At 39.4% G+C, this 18498-nt stretch overlaps 1 protein-coding gene across 5 annotated transcripts in view; it reads right to left on the bottom strand.

Moving 5' to 3' along the window:
* Positions 1–18498, bottom strand: part of COL11A1 (collagen type XI alpha 1 chain) — a 272785-nt gene that overhangs the window by 15877 nt on the left and 238410 nt on the right. For all 5 annotated transcript variants that reach the window (XM_081948969.1, XM_081948972.1, XM_081948971.1 and 2 more), the window contains 9 exons: positions 15085–15138; positions 13622–13729; positions 13474–13527; positions 10743–10796; positions 10484–10591; positions 7132–7185; positions 6995–7030; positions 6821–6874; positions 3378–3615 (listed from right to left, as the gene is read on the bottom strand). In XM_081948969.1, the coding sequence (XP_081805095.1) occupies positions 3378–3615; positions 6821–6874; positions 6995–7030; positions 7132–7185; positions 10484–10591; positions 10743–10796; positions 13474–13527; positions 13622–13729; positions 15085–15138 (760 nt within the window). The remainder of the gene's footprint in view (positions 1–3377; positions 3616–6820; positions 6875–6994; positions 7031–7131; positions 7186–10483; positions 10592–10742; positions 10797–13473; positions 13528–13621; positions 13730–15084; positions 15139–18498) is intronic.

Raw genomic sequence — 18498 nt, 5'->3', positions numbered from 1 at the left:
AACAAAGACCCATGACACCCAGTTTTCAATCTTCTTTTTGAACTGGTATCATATGAAGCTATGTGTTACATTTGTTTAGACTATTTCCATTATTCTCAGTTAATTCTCAGTGGGAACTGAAACAGAACTGAATCAAATCTGCTAAAACTTGTATAATCTATTTTTTAAAGATGTAAATGGCTAAGAGGCTGGAGAAAGCTTACAATGCTCCTCGTTTTGGTTCCAGGGAAGGAGGAAGGGAGGGAGGGAAAGAACAGGGATATTGATATACAATAGCTCACATCCATTTCTGCGATGTAATTTAAAAGAACTATCTCCAATTTAGAACCTAATAATAAAGTTCCCAAGATGATGGTGCCAGTCTGTCTGTCTATCTGTCTGTCTCTGTGTCCATCCATCTATCATCCATCCATCCATCCACCTACCCATCTCTGTCTGTCTGTCTGTCTGTCTGTCTGTCGACTGACCGACCTGCCTACCTACCTACCCATCTACCTACCTGGACTTAGAACATGTCTGACTCCCAAACAGTGTCTTATATTTTAAAAAATAAGCACCATAAAATGAAAAGGAAAAGAAATGTGTACATCTGTAGAAAACAAACTCGTCACTAGAAAAAGAAAATCAACAGAGTTCAACCATATTTTAATCCCAAGCCTGGGAGCCAAGACAACTTTTCAAAGACTTTCAGGACAGCTCCAGGGCACGAGCCATATAGATCTCATAGGTAGGGGTGGGGTGGGGGTGTTGTTCCAGAATGCAGGCTGGACTGTGCTTTTCAAGTAAAAACTGATTATACACCTATTGTCATTCTCTGTCCTGAGACCGATAGGCTGAATATGATTGATAAGATGGATCAAGATGGCAGCGCCTGGTTTGTATGCAACTGCATGGGCTCTATGTCTAAGTATAATTTTTTTGGGATGGGATGTAGCCCTGCCAGGGGTATTAATGAAACAAATCACTCCAAGATTGTGAAATGTTGCTCAATTGATGATATCTCACAAGGTGGAGACTATGGGAAACAATATTGCTCAGCATCACTCCTGAAGACCAGTAAAGCTCTGTGATGGGAGGTGGCAGCACAAGTGATGTCAACATACCCATTGCTGACTCAGAGTAGTTAGTGGGATAAGCCCTATTATCTCTCCTTTATGTGCTGATCCTGTAACTGCCTAATCCTCACTTTTCTTGGCATGCTAATGAAATTTGGTGTCCAGCAAATCCAGTGGAAGAGGTACTGTATTTTTCGGACTATAAGATGTACCAGTGTATAAGACGCACCAGGATTTCGAAGAGATAAGTAAGAAAAAAAGTTTTTGTCCTCTCCAGCCCCCAGGAGCACTCTGCAGGCTTCAGCAGGGCTAGGTTAAGGCAAAAATGCCCCCGTTTTTCACCAAAACGGGGACATTTTTCCCTTCTCCCTGTCCTGCTGAAGCTGGCAGAGTGCTTCTGGGAGGTGGGGGAAGGCAAAAACACCCCCATTTTGGTGAAAAATAGCCCATTTTCCATCCATTTTTCACAAAAATGGGATGCGGGGGCAGGGCTTCAGGAGACCAAAAATGGCTGCATTCGGTGTATAAGATGCACCAACATTTCCACACTCTTTTTTTTTGGGGGGGGGGGGGAAGGTACATCTTATACTCCGAAAAATACGGTAGTTATCAGTGGTGCTAAATCCAGTTGGTAAAGCCTGAACTTGATTTTAAAAACTCAGTAGCCTTGTTTTGCTGAGCTCCCATTTCTCTCTCTTTCTCTTCCAAGAATCAGTGAGATGATTTTCCGCTCCTGAGGACAAAACTTCCTGGCACGTATTTGAAGATATGACAGCTGTCAGATTTCACAAATGCAAAGATTGATTCCTTTGAGCTTCTTTTGTGAATCTTGGACAATAAATGTATAATTTGACTTGGTGTAGCACACTCAAACATAATAGACACAAGAAAAAAATGTCAGGAAGTGGCAAATTGCTTTTACAATGGTGGTGGGGAGACAGTCTCCAGTACTCATCAAGAAGGCTTGATATTCTAATAAAAAATAAACTCCTAATAAACAATAATTCCCAGCTTTGTAGAAATAAGGAACTAACAGCATTTTGTTTAATTCAACTGTTCTATTGGTTTGAAAAGAATTGAGGGAAGAAGGGGGAGGATTGGTTTCATGCATGGGAAATCTCTCAGCTATGAAGTGTAGAGAATGCAGGAGCTGTTACCTTGGTAAAACAGTTTGCAATATTTTTTCCAGTGCAGAATGACCAGATAACATTCAAAGGTAGCTCAGAGACTTACCTAATTCACTGAACTATAAGAAGGATGTGGAGGCAGAGAACAACTGGACTTGCAACTGGACTCTGTTACAGGTATAGCTAATCTCAATAAAAGTAGTTTTAGCTTTCCTGTGGAATGGAATTTTTAATCAGCCTGGTGAGGCTAACTGAAGAGTTCCTGTTAGAGTTTTAAGTCCAGATGCAGAATTAATATGTGTGATGCACAAAGAGCATGGCGTTTCAGTCTATTGTATAGAGCCGTGATGGCAAAACTATGGCACATGTGCCCAACGTGGTACACAAAGCCATGTCACCCAGCACATGCAGTCTTACTTGTCTGTCTTCTGGGTTTCTGGCACACATGCATGGGAGACAGTCAGCTCTCCTTTGCACATGTGGCAGTGCTGAAAATTGGTGCATGCATGCATGCCGGCCAGCTGATTGTCAGGTGTGCATGTGCTCCAGAACCTGGAAGTTCGGCTTTTCCGAAGTGCAATCCCTTTGCGTGTGCGGCAGTGCCAAAACCCAGCATGTGCATGCTCTCCGGCCAGTTAATTGTTGGGCATGCATGCACGCTATAACCTGGAAGTTCGGCTTTTCTGGAGTGCGGCCCTGACGAGCGTGTGCGCGCACAATGACCTTTTTGGCACTCAGGGCCGAAAAGGTTCGCCATCATTGTTATAGAGGAACAATGATTTAATGAGAGGAACATTTTTGTGTTTAATGACAAAAATATGAAACCAGAAAAATTGTGAAATAGTGAAACACTTCATTTACTGCCATTATATCCCAGAAATATTACTGATGAATTTATGTATAAACCTAAAACAGTATTTTATATTTTTAAAGCAACAATGTGGGGTATGTTTCAAGTAACTACAAACTTTTTGATCCTCTGAACATATTTATGTTATAGACAAACCAATTAAGTAACATAATTCGGTATAGTTCGAAAGTTATCTTCTCATTAACTTTTTAAAATAGGACAATGGACATATGGTATGGACTTTGGAGAAGTGATAGTATACACCAAAACCAATATAGCTAGAATGAATGAATTGGTGTTAGCAGATTTTGGCAAATTTGCTTTTATGAGACAATAGTAACTTACCATCTGGAAAATCTGGGTGACAGAGCTGAAGATCCTTGCAAGTTCGGGCTGGGTTGTTCTGAGTGCCTACTGGGTACTTCATGTGTTCAATATCTTGTTTCAGAGAACTTAGCGAGCCAAAGATCTCTTCCATTCCATCAGTGTAATCTTCTGCAACAGATAGCTTGGCATCTATGGATCTCTTGGACTTTTTGGAAGCCTGGATTGGCAACGGTTGAATAACCTCACCTGGAGGTCCCTGGGAACACAAAGCCAATAGCTTTTCATTTCAGTAATAGCTTTCTGCTTTTGGAAGTAAATAGCTTCCCATATTTTCTTAACAGTCTTAACATAAAAGAGAAACATTTCTGTAATGGACAAGCCTCTTGCTCCAATCTTTTCAGCAGGAAATAGGTTTCCCCTTTTGCAATTTGCTCCTATAATAAAGCACTGCACGTTATAAAAGGAAGGCACCAACTCTGGCCTACATTTAAATGTTAGCAGCTAGGAAATATGAGGATATACAAACTAGCTACATTCTCTGGCTATCAAAGGCTTAGTCTGGCTAAGAGAAAGACATATGGAAGTGAGACAAACCTTATCATTTTGGTATATAATCCAAGTGAGTCAAAGAAAACAAGGCTATTTTTATTTCTTCCACCAAACCAAAAAATAATACTTTTTGTTTAAGTGTGGATAAAATAGATAGAAAGATTACTTGGGATACTACTCAGTCACCATTTTGTGTGTGTATGTGTACTCCTTTGAATTATTCTTGATTCCTGAACTTTCTGGACTAGTCCTTACAGTTTTATTGGCAAAATTTTCATATTTTTTTTTAAATGTGATTTTGCTAAAAACTATAATTACAACAATAAATATTTTAAAAAAATAAAAGATAGAATACTAAGAAACAGTAGAAAGTGCAGAAAAGGAAAGAAAGAAAAATAAGAATAAAAAAGAGAAAAAAATATCAAGTGATTTCCAAGTTTCGTCACACCATGTAAACAGTGCTAGTAATTTATCCCCACTCTTTAAATACAACAAATGATCTCTTCTTTTCATATCCCATCTCTTATCTATAAACAAATCCAGAAAGCATGGTCATTTCGGTGTCAGCAAAAGTCCATTAAGGATTACCATAAATAACAACACATCTGTGTTAACCTTGGTCAAATAAACCCACTTTATATTTCTTCCTTTTACTTCTAACAGTCTTAATCTTTAAGGCAAATAATGTTGCAGAACTTGATTTTTTTTATTCTTCCTTTTCACAAGAGTTCTCAAAAATTGAAAAAGCTCTTTGTAAATCCAATATAGGAAAATTATCCATGTCATTCTCTGAGTTTATTGTTTAATTATTAAGTTGCATCTTTCTTCAGCTCTAGTACAAAAGAAAACATTCTTAACTACTCGTGTAGGTTCCCCTCGCACATATGTGTTAGTTGTTGACTTTAGGGCAGTGATGGCGAACCTATGGCACGCGTGCCACAAGTGGCACACGGAGCCATTTGTCAGGGCACGCGAGGCGCTGCCCTGTCAGCTGGCCAGCGCGCATGCGCGTGCTGGCCAGCTGAGTTAACCTTTTTAAAAGCTTTATAGGCTTTATAGGAGCCTGGGGAGGGCGAAAAGAGCCTCCCCGCCCCCCCCCCGGAGGCCCTCTGGAGGCATCAGGGACCGTCCAGAAGCTTCCCTGAAGCCTTCGGAACGCTTAAAACCACCTTCGGAGTGCTTAAAACCACCCTCCAAGCAAACCGGAAGTGACTTCCGGGTTGCTCGGAGGGTCGTTTTAAGCATTCCGAAGGCTTCAGGGACCGTCCGGTTTGCTCGGAGGGTGGTTTTAAGCATTCTGAAGACTTCAGGGAAGCCTCCAGACGGTCCCTGAAGCCTCCAGAGAGCCTCCGGGGGGGTGAGGGAGGCTCTTTTCGCCCTCCCCAGGCTCCTATAAAGCTTCTGGAGCCTTGGGAGGGCGAAAAAAGCATGTAAACATGGGGGTGTCGCGTGTTGTGCGCGCATGCACACTTGGGGGGGTCGCGCGTTGCATTATGGGTGCGGCATGCCCGCAAACGACCCCCCTGCTCTCCCCCAACTTGTGGCACGCGAGCCAAAAAAAGGTTCGACATCGCTGCTCTAGGGGGTGATGCTCATCTCCTATTTCAAAGCCTAAGAGCCAGTACTGTCCAGTGCTGGTCATGTGGCCGGCATGACAAAATGCCGAAGGTGCACGGAATGCTGTTCCCTTCCTACCAAAGGTGGTTCCTATTTTTCTACTTGCATTTTTACATGCTTTTGAACTGCTAGGTTGGCAGAAACTGGGACAATTAACAGGAGCTCACTCCGTTACACGGCGCTAGGGATTCGAACCACCAAACTGCTGAGCTTTCTGAATGACAAGCTGAGTGTCTTAGCCACTCAGCAACTGTGTCTCCTTACTCATGTAGGTAGAAAGTTAACTACTCTCAACATTTTTTTTTGTTACATTCTTCTAGTATCTCTCAGATGGTAGAGGCTGCCTACCAATGTAATTTTTGCCCCTGGATTCCTGCAAAACCAGAGCATAGGCAAATTGCTGATCTGTATGTCATTCAGCCATGGATTAAGCAAAATAAGCACATGTTCAGAGCACCAAGGGAAGAGAGCACCATATATTTTTCCCCATACATGCCCTTAACTCTTTCACTGATACACTCAACTTTAGTCATTTTTGGGTAATTATCTTAATATGCCATGTCTCATTTTAATTTGCATTGTCGAAAGCAAATCTTTTCTTTGACTAAAGTTTAAAAGTTTGGTTTGAAAGTGTCATCAGATATCACATTTGTTTTGTTTATGTCTGATGGGGGGGGGGAATTTTGCTTGCCTCGTGAACCACCAGTAGGTTTTTTTTTAAAGCACTGTAAAAATTACATAATACATTTTATTATTCCGATACAGTGATATTTATACAGTATTGATTAAAAATGATAAACACTCTAATGCTTAAATAGGTTAAGCCATTGAGAATACGATGAAATAAATATTATCTGTCTTAATTATCGTTTAAAATGTCAGTGTTAATAAGTGTAAGGATATTTGGCTGTTTCATCAAGAAGTGAACATAACAAGAAAGATGTTCTTACAATAAAGCACCCGCTGAGATTGCACTGAAGTATTTGTTGTACAATAAAGGTTTTGGTCTGAAGCTAATTAGCTAGAATACAACACCACTATTGAGCTGTGTTTAGGGCATCAGTTGGCCTTAATCTGGCTCTGATATTATTGCACATAATTTAAAAATATCCACAGCATTGTTGGCCTTCTTTAAAAAGTCTCTGCTTTAGCTTTCCTTGAAGATTATCAGGGGACAACCCCACACTGTTAAAGTCAGATGCTAATCCCCCTCTTGTATTTAAAGGCTACTGCTTGCACTCAACCTCTACAATAGTATACTCAATTTTGATCAAATCAAAACGAGTCTTACTTACAGGAGGTCCGGGAGGTCCAGGTAAACCACCATCACCTTTCTGGCCACCAGGACCCTATGAAGGAATAGAATAGTACAATTTTAGTAAATCTTATAAATTGAAAAAGAAGAGTGAGCCACCCCAAAGCCGGAAAGGGGGAAGGGGGAGCGGGAGAATCTGTGCAGAGGAACTTACCAATGAACCTTTAGAACCCTTGGGACCTTGAGGACCCTATAGAAAAAAGTATGACACAGTTACACAACATCATATTTGCAAAGGGGTCTATATAATGAACCAAAACAAGGTAAACTGGATATACAGTAGCTACTTACAGGTAAACCAGGAGGGCCTGGAGGACCAAGTGGGCCAGCTGGTCCAGGAATTCCCTAGGAAAAGAGTATGCATTAAATCCTTGCTGGTCATTACATTAAAAACAGCATTGCTGGGGGTGGAATTCTGGGAGCTGAAGTCCACCTATCTTAAATTTGCCCAGATTAAGAAACACTGTATTGTCTTTTGATTGGTAAGGCATATACCGATAGTCTTTGACTTACCACCATTTGTTTAGTGACTGTTTGAAGTTACAACTCATGGGAAAAAAGTGATAACCGGTTTTCATGCTTATGACTATTTCAGCCTTCCCACAGTCACCTGATCAAAATTCAGGTGCTTGGCAACTGGCATGTATTTATGACAGTTGCACTGTCCTGGGCTCATATGCAATCTTCCCAACAGGCTTCTGACAAGCAAAATCGATGGGGGACGACAGATCTGCTTTACAACCACATGATTCACTTAACGACTGCCATGATTCACTGGCCAAAAGGTTGTAAAATGGGGCAAAACTCATTTAACAACTGCCTTGCTTAGCAAAGGAAATTTTGGGCTCAATTGTGATCAGAAGTCAGTGTAAATGCTTTTAACTCTTTGTCATCCAAAAGCAAATAACATTTCAGTGGAAGTCTCATAAGGTGTGATATCCTCACTTTCACCTTACATCAGAGGTGGGGAATTATGACCCCGTTATGACTTATGGACTTCAACCCTCAGAATTTCTGATCATGCCTGCATGGGCATGTCTGGCTCAGGAATTCTGGGAATTGAAGTCCACGAGTCATAAAAGGGCCATAGTTGCCCACCCCTGCCTTAGATACCAGATACAGAAGGAAAGTGAATGTCCTGTCCTACAAATGCAATTCTACCTCTGGCAGTCTGCAATCTCCCTGGCATCTCCAGGTGTCAATTAAATGTGAAAAGATAGAGAAACTCCTCCCTGGGTGCTTTTTTTCCAGATGAGCAAGCAGCAGCAGTCAGGGAGATATCAAAGTAATAGAGAAATGTGTAACAGAAAACCTAATTCTAAACCTCATCACTCCACAATAATTTATATCAAAACACCATGAAATGAACTTTAAAAGCATTCTGCGAATGATATAGAAAAAAAAAAAACTAAGGTGCTTTCACAGGGGAAGAAAATTTGCCTGAAATTGGGAAACAGATGTTCAGTTCTGAATTTGTGTTGATGTTGATATATATATAAAAGTGAAGAGATCTTACTCTGATTATTTCCATTTTACTACTGCTAAGTAAAGTTTAAAAGAAAATGAGCTCTGAAGCTACCAGCCCGAGTGCAGAGGCTTTATTCGTAGGTGGATTAAAAAATTAATATTCTTATGTAATTATTATAAAGATAATAATATAAAGAGATTTCATTTTAATCCATAAAACTAGTTATGGTGTCCAGGGGCACATTAGTGTATAACAATAATGGAAAGCCAATGGAATTATATTCCTAGAACAAGTAGGACAAATAACTGGAAAAATAAAGAAAAAGATTACATTTAGATCTGGAATGCAATGAATAGTCATAAGCAAATTTCAGTACAATTAAAATCAGTTCTCAATGTTTTCAGCCATGTATCGCTTACTGGAATGAAGCTAACACTAGCGGAAGTGCTTTGGGATTTCTGGAATTATTAATGTTTTAATTCCACTGAAAGTACATCTTCAAACACTGTATACTCCAGATTAGTCATCTCTGTATTGATTTTGCATTTGGGAAATATTTTTCTTTTTCTCTTTGCTGGTGTTTTCTTTATTTGCTTTTGTAACCTTTCTGTTTTTCTATAATATTTTATAATAAACTAGTTGACAACCTGACATTGCCCGGGTATTTATTTATAGGGGGAAAATGTCCGGACCAAATATAATTTCTAATGTTGAATTTCCCCTCTTACCAGAGGGAGCCCCCTTGTGGAGTACTGTGAAGCCATTACAAGGGCAACTCCACTGTGCTGTATAGTAGAAGCCATTTTACAGCAGTATAGTAGAAGCCATTTTAAGGCACAACAGGCTGTATCTTAACAGAACACGCACACCAGGGGGTGTTAAAGGTGTCTTACTCCTACAGTATTTTTTTCCAGAGAGTAAGTCATCTGTGTACGAAGTTGTGATTCTGTTGTGGTCCCTGAAGTTTTCTCCTGTCCTTTAATCTCTCTGTTGGCTGCAATCACACCCTATGCTCCTAGAGCTAATTTTTGGTTTTGTTAATAAACAATTGGTCTATTTAAAGATGAAGACTGCCCTGTTCATGGCTTAATACATATAGCATTGTTTCTCATCAAAGGCTATGGATTGGATGTGTGGATATGCAGATTGGTAAAACTCCAATCCATTTTACTCTTTGCTTTTTATTGATAAATCTCCCTCATCTTTTTAATGAAAATTTCCATGAGGTCCTTTTTTGTAGATATCTCTAAATGAAGATTTTAAAAAAATAGGTAAGCATTCTTTTAAAAATAAAACAGCTCTTTTTTTTCTTGCAGCTTTGAAAAACACACAGAGGACTTCCAAATGAAGATGAGGTTAAGGGAGCTGGACATGATATGTTCCCATTATCACATGATATTATATTGAAAACTTTATAACTGTGAATAACTTTGAAATACCCATGAACAAATTTTATCTGAGGACAGAGAAATGCCAATTCAAGTCAGTGTCTGCTGCTTCAGAATCAGCATAGCATCACTGCTTTTTGCTTGAAGAAGTGTATGCTCCTTGTTCTGGTATTCCAGCATTAATATTTTGAAAGATAAAATAACTTTGCTGCTCTGAAGATTAGGAAGGATTCGAAGATTTTTAACGTGTTCGCTAATATTTCTTAACAATTCACACTTCCTTATGTAGAAGGAACTCAATTTGCTTTTGAAATTTTATTTGATGCTACCCATTACAATGTGCCTATGTTGGGGCAGAATCTGCCACAATGGATCTTGCAGGTCTGATCCTTGATACGTTTGTTTTACTTCCTAGTTCGATCCAGAAATTTTATTACTAAAACTCTCTTTGTTGGACATTCCCATTTGACTAAGTGTACAAAGCTTCCTGTTGATGGATAGAGAAGTTGTCTATTTTTCCAATTACTTTTTGATCCTTGGTGCTCTCTTTAATTTCTGAAAATCTGCTCTGCGGAACTGAGACACTGAAACAGGGAGAAAATCTTTCATTCATGCAAAGGTAATCGTGGAACCAATCTAGAATTATCTGACCCTGGGTATGAGTGTAAAATAGTCAAGTTACTAATGTTAATGGATGTGCAACAAGCTACTAATCTAGAGATAGCCTAAACAGTTATATAATCAAAAGGTAAAGAAAAACATTTCTCCGTGTGCAGTTTTTACTAACCGAATCTCCTTTTGATCCTGTAGATCCCTGTGTACCAGGCAAACCCCTGTCTCCCTTTTCTCCTTGTTCTCCTGGAGGCCCAATCAAACCAATCAATCCAGGATGTCCCTATAAGTAGATATAACAAAAATATGACTTACGGTCAAATAATAAAGAACTGAAAGAATAGCATCCAGTAAAGTGATCATTATGTTTTTAAGCAATGATATATGGAATAGTTATTGCATGATCTCCATGCTAATGATATATTTCCATGTACCTTTTCTCCTTTCGATCCTGGATCCCCTTTTAATCCTGGCAAGCCGGGTGGACCCTAAAGACATCAAGAAAAATAACATGAAATAAAGATGCCGACTATTTCTGAATCAAGTTCATCAAAGGTTCTGCATGTTCAGACGTAATCCCATCTCACAGCACTCAATGGCCAATGTCATCCAGTGTGCTACAAGGTATATGATGACCTTTAACAATATGCTCTTACAAGGAATTTATCTGAGTAATTCATTGGGCTAATGTTGGCTGTGGTTTTTATCCTGCTTTACCTGACATTTATTGTTCTTTTTGTGATACTGAGCAGGCTTAAGAAGGTCACTTTATTTCAGTTCAACCTGCTTTCCAGTTGGCATCAGTCTGTAGAACTATACGGAAGCACAATCTGGCTGCAAGTGAGTTTTAGTAATTCATGTATTAATTACATCATTCTGATAGCCATCTTTTTTTCCTGGGAACTTAAAGTCACAAAGCAAAAAGAAGCTATAAGAAGGTTATAACTAACAGCATGTGCACTGTGGTTAGAATGCAGTATTGTAGGCTAACACACTGCTCGCTGTCAGGAGTTCGATTCTGATCGGCTCAAGGTTGACTCAGCCTTCCATCCTTCCGAGGTCAGTAAAACGCGGACCCAGATTGTTGGGGGCAATAGGCTGCCTTTGTGAACTGCTTTGAGAGGGCTGTAAAGCACTGTGAAGCAGTATATAGGTCTAGGTGCTATTGCTATTGCTTTGATTTCATTGTTGGCTATTTGTCCTAAGCATCTTTTCTTTCATTTGAAGCCTTTCAAAATTATTTGCCTGAGAACAGGGAGCTTCCTTGTTATTAAAATAATAGAAAAGCATATCATCTGCAACTATGACATTTAGAGGAAACCCTATGATTTCTTTTAAAGTTAATGCAATATTTTCTCTCTCTCTTATCTAAACAAAGCTGTAAGTCACATACATAACTCAATCCATTTTGGAGTCTGGACATGCTTATTGCGAGGATACAGACCTTGCTCAGTTTCAATCTGAGAGAGTGCGGTTTTTGAAAAAAATATCCACTCCCAGGTTAGACATAAATGGAGGAAATGTGTTACAATACTTCCTTTGCAATAGTTGAAAAGAAAATGCACACATTTATTTTAGAATGCCAGGACATTGTTACAGGGAGGGAAATTACAACAGAAGGATGAAGATGAAAAATAATCTGTGGAACCTATAAATAACAGGTGAAAACTATAGGCTAATTTTTCATCTCATGCAACACCAGTTATTTTCAAATGTACAGAACGGATATCAACCATTTTATCTGTACAGAGTAATGTCAAAGTGTTTTAAACAGGCTTAGCAAAATAAAGCATCCATTTAGGAACTTATATCAAGCTGGAACTGAATTATTGCAACTAAATCCGAAAGAAGCAAGCATAAGACTGCAACATAAATCTCACTTAATGCAAGTGATAAGACTCACTTATGAGTAAGTAGGTATCAGAATATGTTATTAATTATTCATTGAACAGCTGCTTGCAGTGATGAGGGCTGTGGATGGTAGGGTAGGGAATAAAATATTTCAGGGTGTAATTGTTTGCACACTTACACGTGAAGCCCAAAAGAACTTAATAGGATATCATTAGGAGTAACTGTGTTAGGAATACACGGGTAATTCGAACTACTAACTCTTAAAATTTCTGCTTTTAGGTAGCATTAGATGCAAACGTTCCAGGCAAATATATAGTTCATGAAGATTACACATTTATTCTCACCTATGACACATTTGGTATTCCTGCTTTACCTAAGGCTTTGTGTTCTGTTCACAAATGCAGTACACTGGATAAGTCAGAGTTTTGGCAGCGTGACTATTATTATGAGATAAACCCAGATAAACCCAGGAGCAAAACACAGCACCCAGCACACTGAGCCTTTAGACAATTAATAGTGGTTTACATATACAGATATACACATGGTAGATAAATCCCTTACCACTCAGCTATGGACACAAGGAGAGAAATGAGATACACAACAAGACAGAGTGACGCCCTCTAATGGCCACACATATATATATAGACACCTCTTAAGACGGTAACAGACTTGTGTGGACCTCACCAGAGTCTTAAACTAGCTATACCTATATTGCTGATTCATCCTCATTGCATCAGCTGAGGTTAACAACTGCAGCAATGTATAGAACTTTAGGTAGGGATCAGTGAGTTAAAAGGCTAGATATCTAATTAACATTACTTTTTTATCCTTATCAAACTAAGTTTGCAAAGCTACTTCAGAAGACAGATATAATTGGTAACTTTGAATTGACATTTGGTTTTAAATCAGAGGTGTAAGAAGAATTTGGAGCACAGATGATGCTATAGTAATATGGATGGATTTTTGATGCCTCTGCTTTCTACTTCTGCTACTCAAGAATAAATCACAGTTGATCAGTCTTAAAAGATATTGACTAGGACTTTGAAAACAAGCCATACTAGATGCTAAAAGAAACATGAACACTAGTCTTGTTATCTATGTTCAAAGCTTTTCAGATAGTTATAATGCAGTACGGTGATGTCATTCTGTCATATGTTGATATAGAGAGAGTAATGAAGAGTATAGCATGACTTCAATCTGGCAGTGTTTTAAAGATTTATATGTACAGTTCCAGGTCTAGCAAAAAGATGAAAGTCTAGCAGAAAAATAAATTTAGCCTATGTTTTAAGATAGTTTCATAAACAAAATACTTACCATGGGACCTGGTGGGCCATCTTGGCCAGGTACTCCAGGTAAACCTTGTTCTCCCTGAAATAAGATATAAACCCAGCTTAATTTGGAAGACAACAGTATGAAACCCTGAACCAAGAAAGGAAAAAAATGTAATGGTTGATGCACTCACCACAGGGCCAGGAATACCCCTTAGTCCTTCTGGGCCAGATTTTCCTGCAGGACCTTGAGGACCAACTGGGCCAGTTTTTCCTGGAGCACCCTCTGATCCAGCCTCACCCTATGACATAAATATCAGTGTGAATATTCATATACTCTTGAATCAGATTATTTACACCTAAAGAAAAAGTTGGTGAGAATTCCATAGCCAGTTCAATAAATAATCCTTTACCCGAGCAAAAGACAAGAAAAGTACCCAGCAGCCTTGAGGAGGAGGTAAGCGCAGCCAGGCATCCCCTCAGGGAAGCAGGGTTGGACTGAGCTGTGGGATTCCAGTGCCCTGGGAGCTTGAGGGCTGGACTGGGCGCTTGCCCTCTGCTGCCTAAGGTTCTAGACAGCCTGTGCCACTGTCCAAGGGTCCTCTGCATGGCCTGAGAGAGATGGTGAGGCTCCTCTGGAGGACAAGGATTTGGCGCTCTCCCTGGTCTTGCCTTCCTCCATTGGAGACAATGGATCTTCCCAGCCCTGCTCAGGCCACCAGAGGCACCCCCGACATGAGTGACATTGAGCTGCTGATGACCACCATAGCCACAGCCACCAGCCTCCCTACCCCAGTTCAAACACAATCCTGATGCGGCCCTCAATGAAATTGAATTTGACATCCCTGGTTTAGACCACGCTCCTTCCTTTTCTTTGGAAAGGAAGATTTGGACTGAAATAATATTCACTCATTTTTGGCTAACAGGGATGCACAGAATTTAATGCAAAAAAAAAGAAGTGGCGATTAGAGTTAAGATACAACTGTTACATGCCACCATTTGGATAAACAGACTATGAACAAGGGACAGCCTAGTAGAATAATGAGCCTCTCAGTTGATAGCTGCTAGGACTGAAAAGCTTTTGGGATCCAATTCCAAAAAGGTGTTTTGGAGACCATGAGAGAATATTAGCTGCAGCTCCTTAAGGAGCACCTTTCCCTAGGATTGTGTGGCTGCAGTGTGCAGTCACAACATGATTCTGAGAAAAGACATTATTGCTTCAAAATTGAGGCAGGTGCTGCTTTCTTCTTTTACATGCTTTAAAACACCTGGGATTTTGGAACTGCAACCAAACCATTTATAGACCTAATAGGTAGTGCCTTATCTTGTCATAAAAGCCTCACCACTTCTGGATAAATCAATCACTCATCTTTTGCTCTTGATTCATGATTCATTCGTTCGTTCAGGTTTGAGGTTGCCCAGCTCAACAAGAAGCTCACAACATTAACAGCAAGAAATGATAAAACAGTAAGAATATAGATTGTGTGCATCCAGAAGAAGTAAAGTAATTTTTATAGGGATCCCCACCATTCTAGCCCAAAGCTTGGGAGTTACAGCCAAATTTTCACAACTTTTTGAATATTATCAAGGAGGAAGTCATGTGAATGTGTACATGGGGAGGGCAGAAACATGTTAGTCTTGTACTTAAAATATTTACCTTTGCTCCTTTTTCACCTTGTCTTCCTTCTGCACCCGCTGCTCCAGGAGGCCCCTATCATTAAAAGAGAAAAATTTATATTAAGCATAATGAGATGAGTTAGAATCAGACTATATCCCTACTTCATGAAGAGATACATCTCTTCCATAGAAATGTTCAGATGGAATGTTCTACTGGAGGAGCAGAACAAAACTGCTGCTGATTTTGATCCACTATAGCCCTTGGTCCTATTAAAAATTACATCCAAAGTTGGAGATTCTCTAGAGTAGGGATGGAGAATATTTCCAGCCAGAGGTCTCATTTCCTCCCTCTCTGTTAACTACAAAGAACATGAAACCAGAAATGGCAGGGCTCCATTTTTTAACAGTTTCTATTTTGTTTAGGATGGCCTTGGTGTCTTGAGATTTGTTAGTAAAAATCTACTCTTTTAGAGAGTTAAATGCTGAAATGAGTGCTTTAAGCTTCTCCATTTGAGCATCTGTTTTAATCCTTACAATCACTAACTGAAATGCGTAAAATTGTAAAGAAATGTTGTTGCCATCCACTCCATGGTTGTGTTGTAAGCCACAAAAGAATCTTAGAGAGCTAAATAAAGACTTGCAGACTGAAGTCCTCCAAGATGGCTGCTGAATAGGATGGGTTTTTTTCTCTCTTGCCGATGATCTGCTGATTTTGCTGCCTAAACTAGTTTTCTGGCAGTGCTGCTCCCTGGATTTGAATGGGGGCACTTAGAAATGATCCAAAACAACTTTTGGATGGCTATGGACACTTTTGGGAAGGGGAGCATTCCCTTTGGGAGTGGTCAGAAAGTCTTCCTGCCAGCATTTTGGATTTTCTTAAGCATGCCCGGATCTTAATTTCACTTTTTGAATTTTTCCTTTGCTTTTTAACTTTTAAAAGGAGACTGCCTGGCAAAATGCTGATTTATTTCAATCCCCTGCTGGACTTTATCTGTTCTCTTTTGTCTTTTTCCCTTTGATTTATGCTGTTTTTTCTAAATAATAAAAAATATCTGGAGTTCTGCTCTGGTAGCTCTGGACTAGTAGATGGACAGTTGTAGAAGATGTGGTCACCTGTGAGGGAAGTGATAGCGAGAGCAGAGAAGCAGAGAAGCCTCTGAAACTGGGATAGCTTTTTCATTATTGCAACACAAGACTACCATAATTCTAGAAAAGCATATCCAGCTTTTATGGAGGGGAAATAGAAAAGGCAGTCCTGGGTTGTGTGTTAGACAGCCTAGTTGGATGTATTCCTGGGCAACTGACCATTCTCCCAAAAAAAAATGTTCAGAAAAGAAGAGAAAAGTTGACAAAGTATCACTGAGTGAAAGAGAAAATATCCATTAAGCTACCTGAATGTAAAATATGCGCAATTGCTTCCCCAGCAAAAAAAGGTAGGCTTTTTTCCCCCCACACTCGGAAAACAATGATCTATTTTTGTCAATACACTGTCAGCAAGTTGTTTCTGTTTCTGCTGAGCTTGATGAGATTTTAGAATCTTTAAAAAGCCACTTCTGTAAGATACATGCATGCATCTCTTTGATTAAACAGCCCAGCAGGCTGGGAACAGTTCTAGTTCCTACTAAAGTTTAAAATATAGCTTTATTTCATTCTTTGCATGACACGTGTATCTAGCAGAACTGACAGGTCTAGCATTACAAGTCAGTAATGCATGTTTTAATGCTGTGTGTGTGTGTGTGTGTGTGTGTGTGTGTGTATTATATGGATCATATCTCCTAGTGCAGAAGTGTGCGAAAGTGCAGAGTTCTGGGAAAAACAGTAGATGGAACAAACCCATGTCAAATATTAATAATATAATGTGAGAAAACACTGAAGTCTGAAACATGTTAAAAAGAGACTCTTAGATTTTGTCCAGATGAGAAATTGGAAATGCTTGTGGCTTTTTGTTGCAGATTAAACAGTAATATGAAATAATTCTACACAGATAATCCAGGACCTCTAGACATTTAAGTGTGTTCCCATTTGCATTTTACACTGGAGGATGTACATTTTTGCTTGTATCCCACCTTTATTATTTTTACAAATAAGTTAAGGTGGTGAACATATCCAATACTACATCTCCCTTCTCCCATTTTCTCCTCAAAAAGCACTCCTGTGAGGTAAGTTGGGCTGAGAGAGTTACTGCCCATGGTCATCCAGCCAGCTTTCATGCCATTGGCTAAGGCAGGACTAGAACTAGAACAGTTAGAACAATTAATCAGTGGAACAGCTTGCCTCCAGAAGTTGTGAATGCCCCAACACTGGAAGTCTTTAAGAAGATGTTGGATAGCCATTTGCCTGAAATGGTATAGGGTTTCCTGCCTAGGCAGGGGGTTGGACTAGAAGGCCTCCAAGGTCCCTTCCAACTCTACTATTGTATTGTATTGTATAACTCACAATCTCCTGCTTTCTAGTCGGGTGCCTTAATCACTAGACCCAAATGACACATGCTTGACAATAAAATAATTCTCCTCACCAAGACCATACATATTTCCATTTTAAGAGCTTAAACTTCATAATGGATAGTCAATATAATTTGCGCCAAGCTTAATAAACTTTTAAAACATCCATTACCATTTGTGAGATCATTCTGTACAAAAGTAGATTAATAAAACCCCAGAACACAACCACACATACCCCCAAAAAGAAAAAGATGAAAAAGAGAGGGGCTCCTCCAGGTGCCGTCCGCTAGACAATGTCGTGGGGCGGCGCCTAGGAGTAGAGCCTTCTCTGTGGCGGGCCCAGCCCTGTGGAATGACCTCCCTCCGGATATTAGGAATACCTCTGACCTCCGCTCCTTCCGTATTAAGCTTAAGACCCACCTATTCCAAGCAGCTGGCCTGGCTCAACTTTGATTTAACCATATCGCTCCTGACGGGTTTTTAACTGGGTATTTTAATTACATTTAATTTCTAGGGGTTTTAAATACAGTATTTTAATTGTTTTTATTAATCGATCTCCTCCTTATATATATGTATGTATGTTTTAGTGTACCTTGTTATATGTTTGTTTTGTTTGCATATTTATTTCGAATGTTTTGTTGTACGCCGCCCCGAGTCCTTCGGGAGAGGGCGCGGCTAAGAAATAAATATATTATTATTATTATTATTATTATTATTATTAAAAAGGAACAACATATATCACATATGTACCAGCAAATCACACTCACAAAGTAATATGTTGGAACTTAAATTTCATAATGAATAGTCAGTATAATTTAGGCTCAGTTAAATAAACTTTTAAAACATCCATTATCATTTGTAAGATCATTCCATACAAAAGATTAATTAAAGCAAAGAACACAAAACCAAAAAAGAGAGAAGAAAATAGGGGGGGAAAGGAACAGCATATATCACATGTGTATCAACAAACTACAAACTCACAAAGTACTATGTTTTCAGTTGCATTTGTAATC

The sequence above is a fragment of the Natrix helvetica genome (genome assembly GCF_964273705.1).
Source record: "Natrix helvetica genome assembly, chromosome: 3".
In the NCBI taxonomy this organism is placed as follows: Eukaryota; Metazoa; Chordata; class Lepidosauria; order Squamata; family Natricidae; genus Natrix; species Natrix helvetica.
This window is presented reverse-complemented; position numbering and strand designations above follow the sequence as displayed.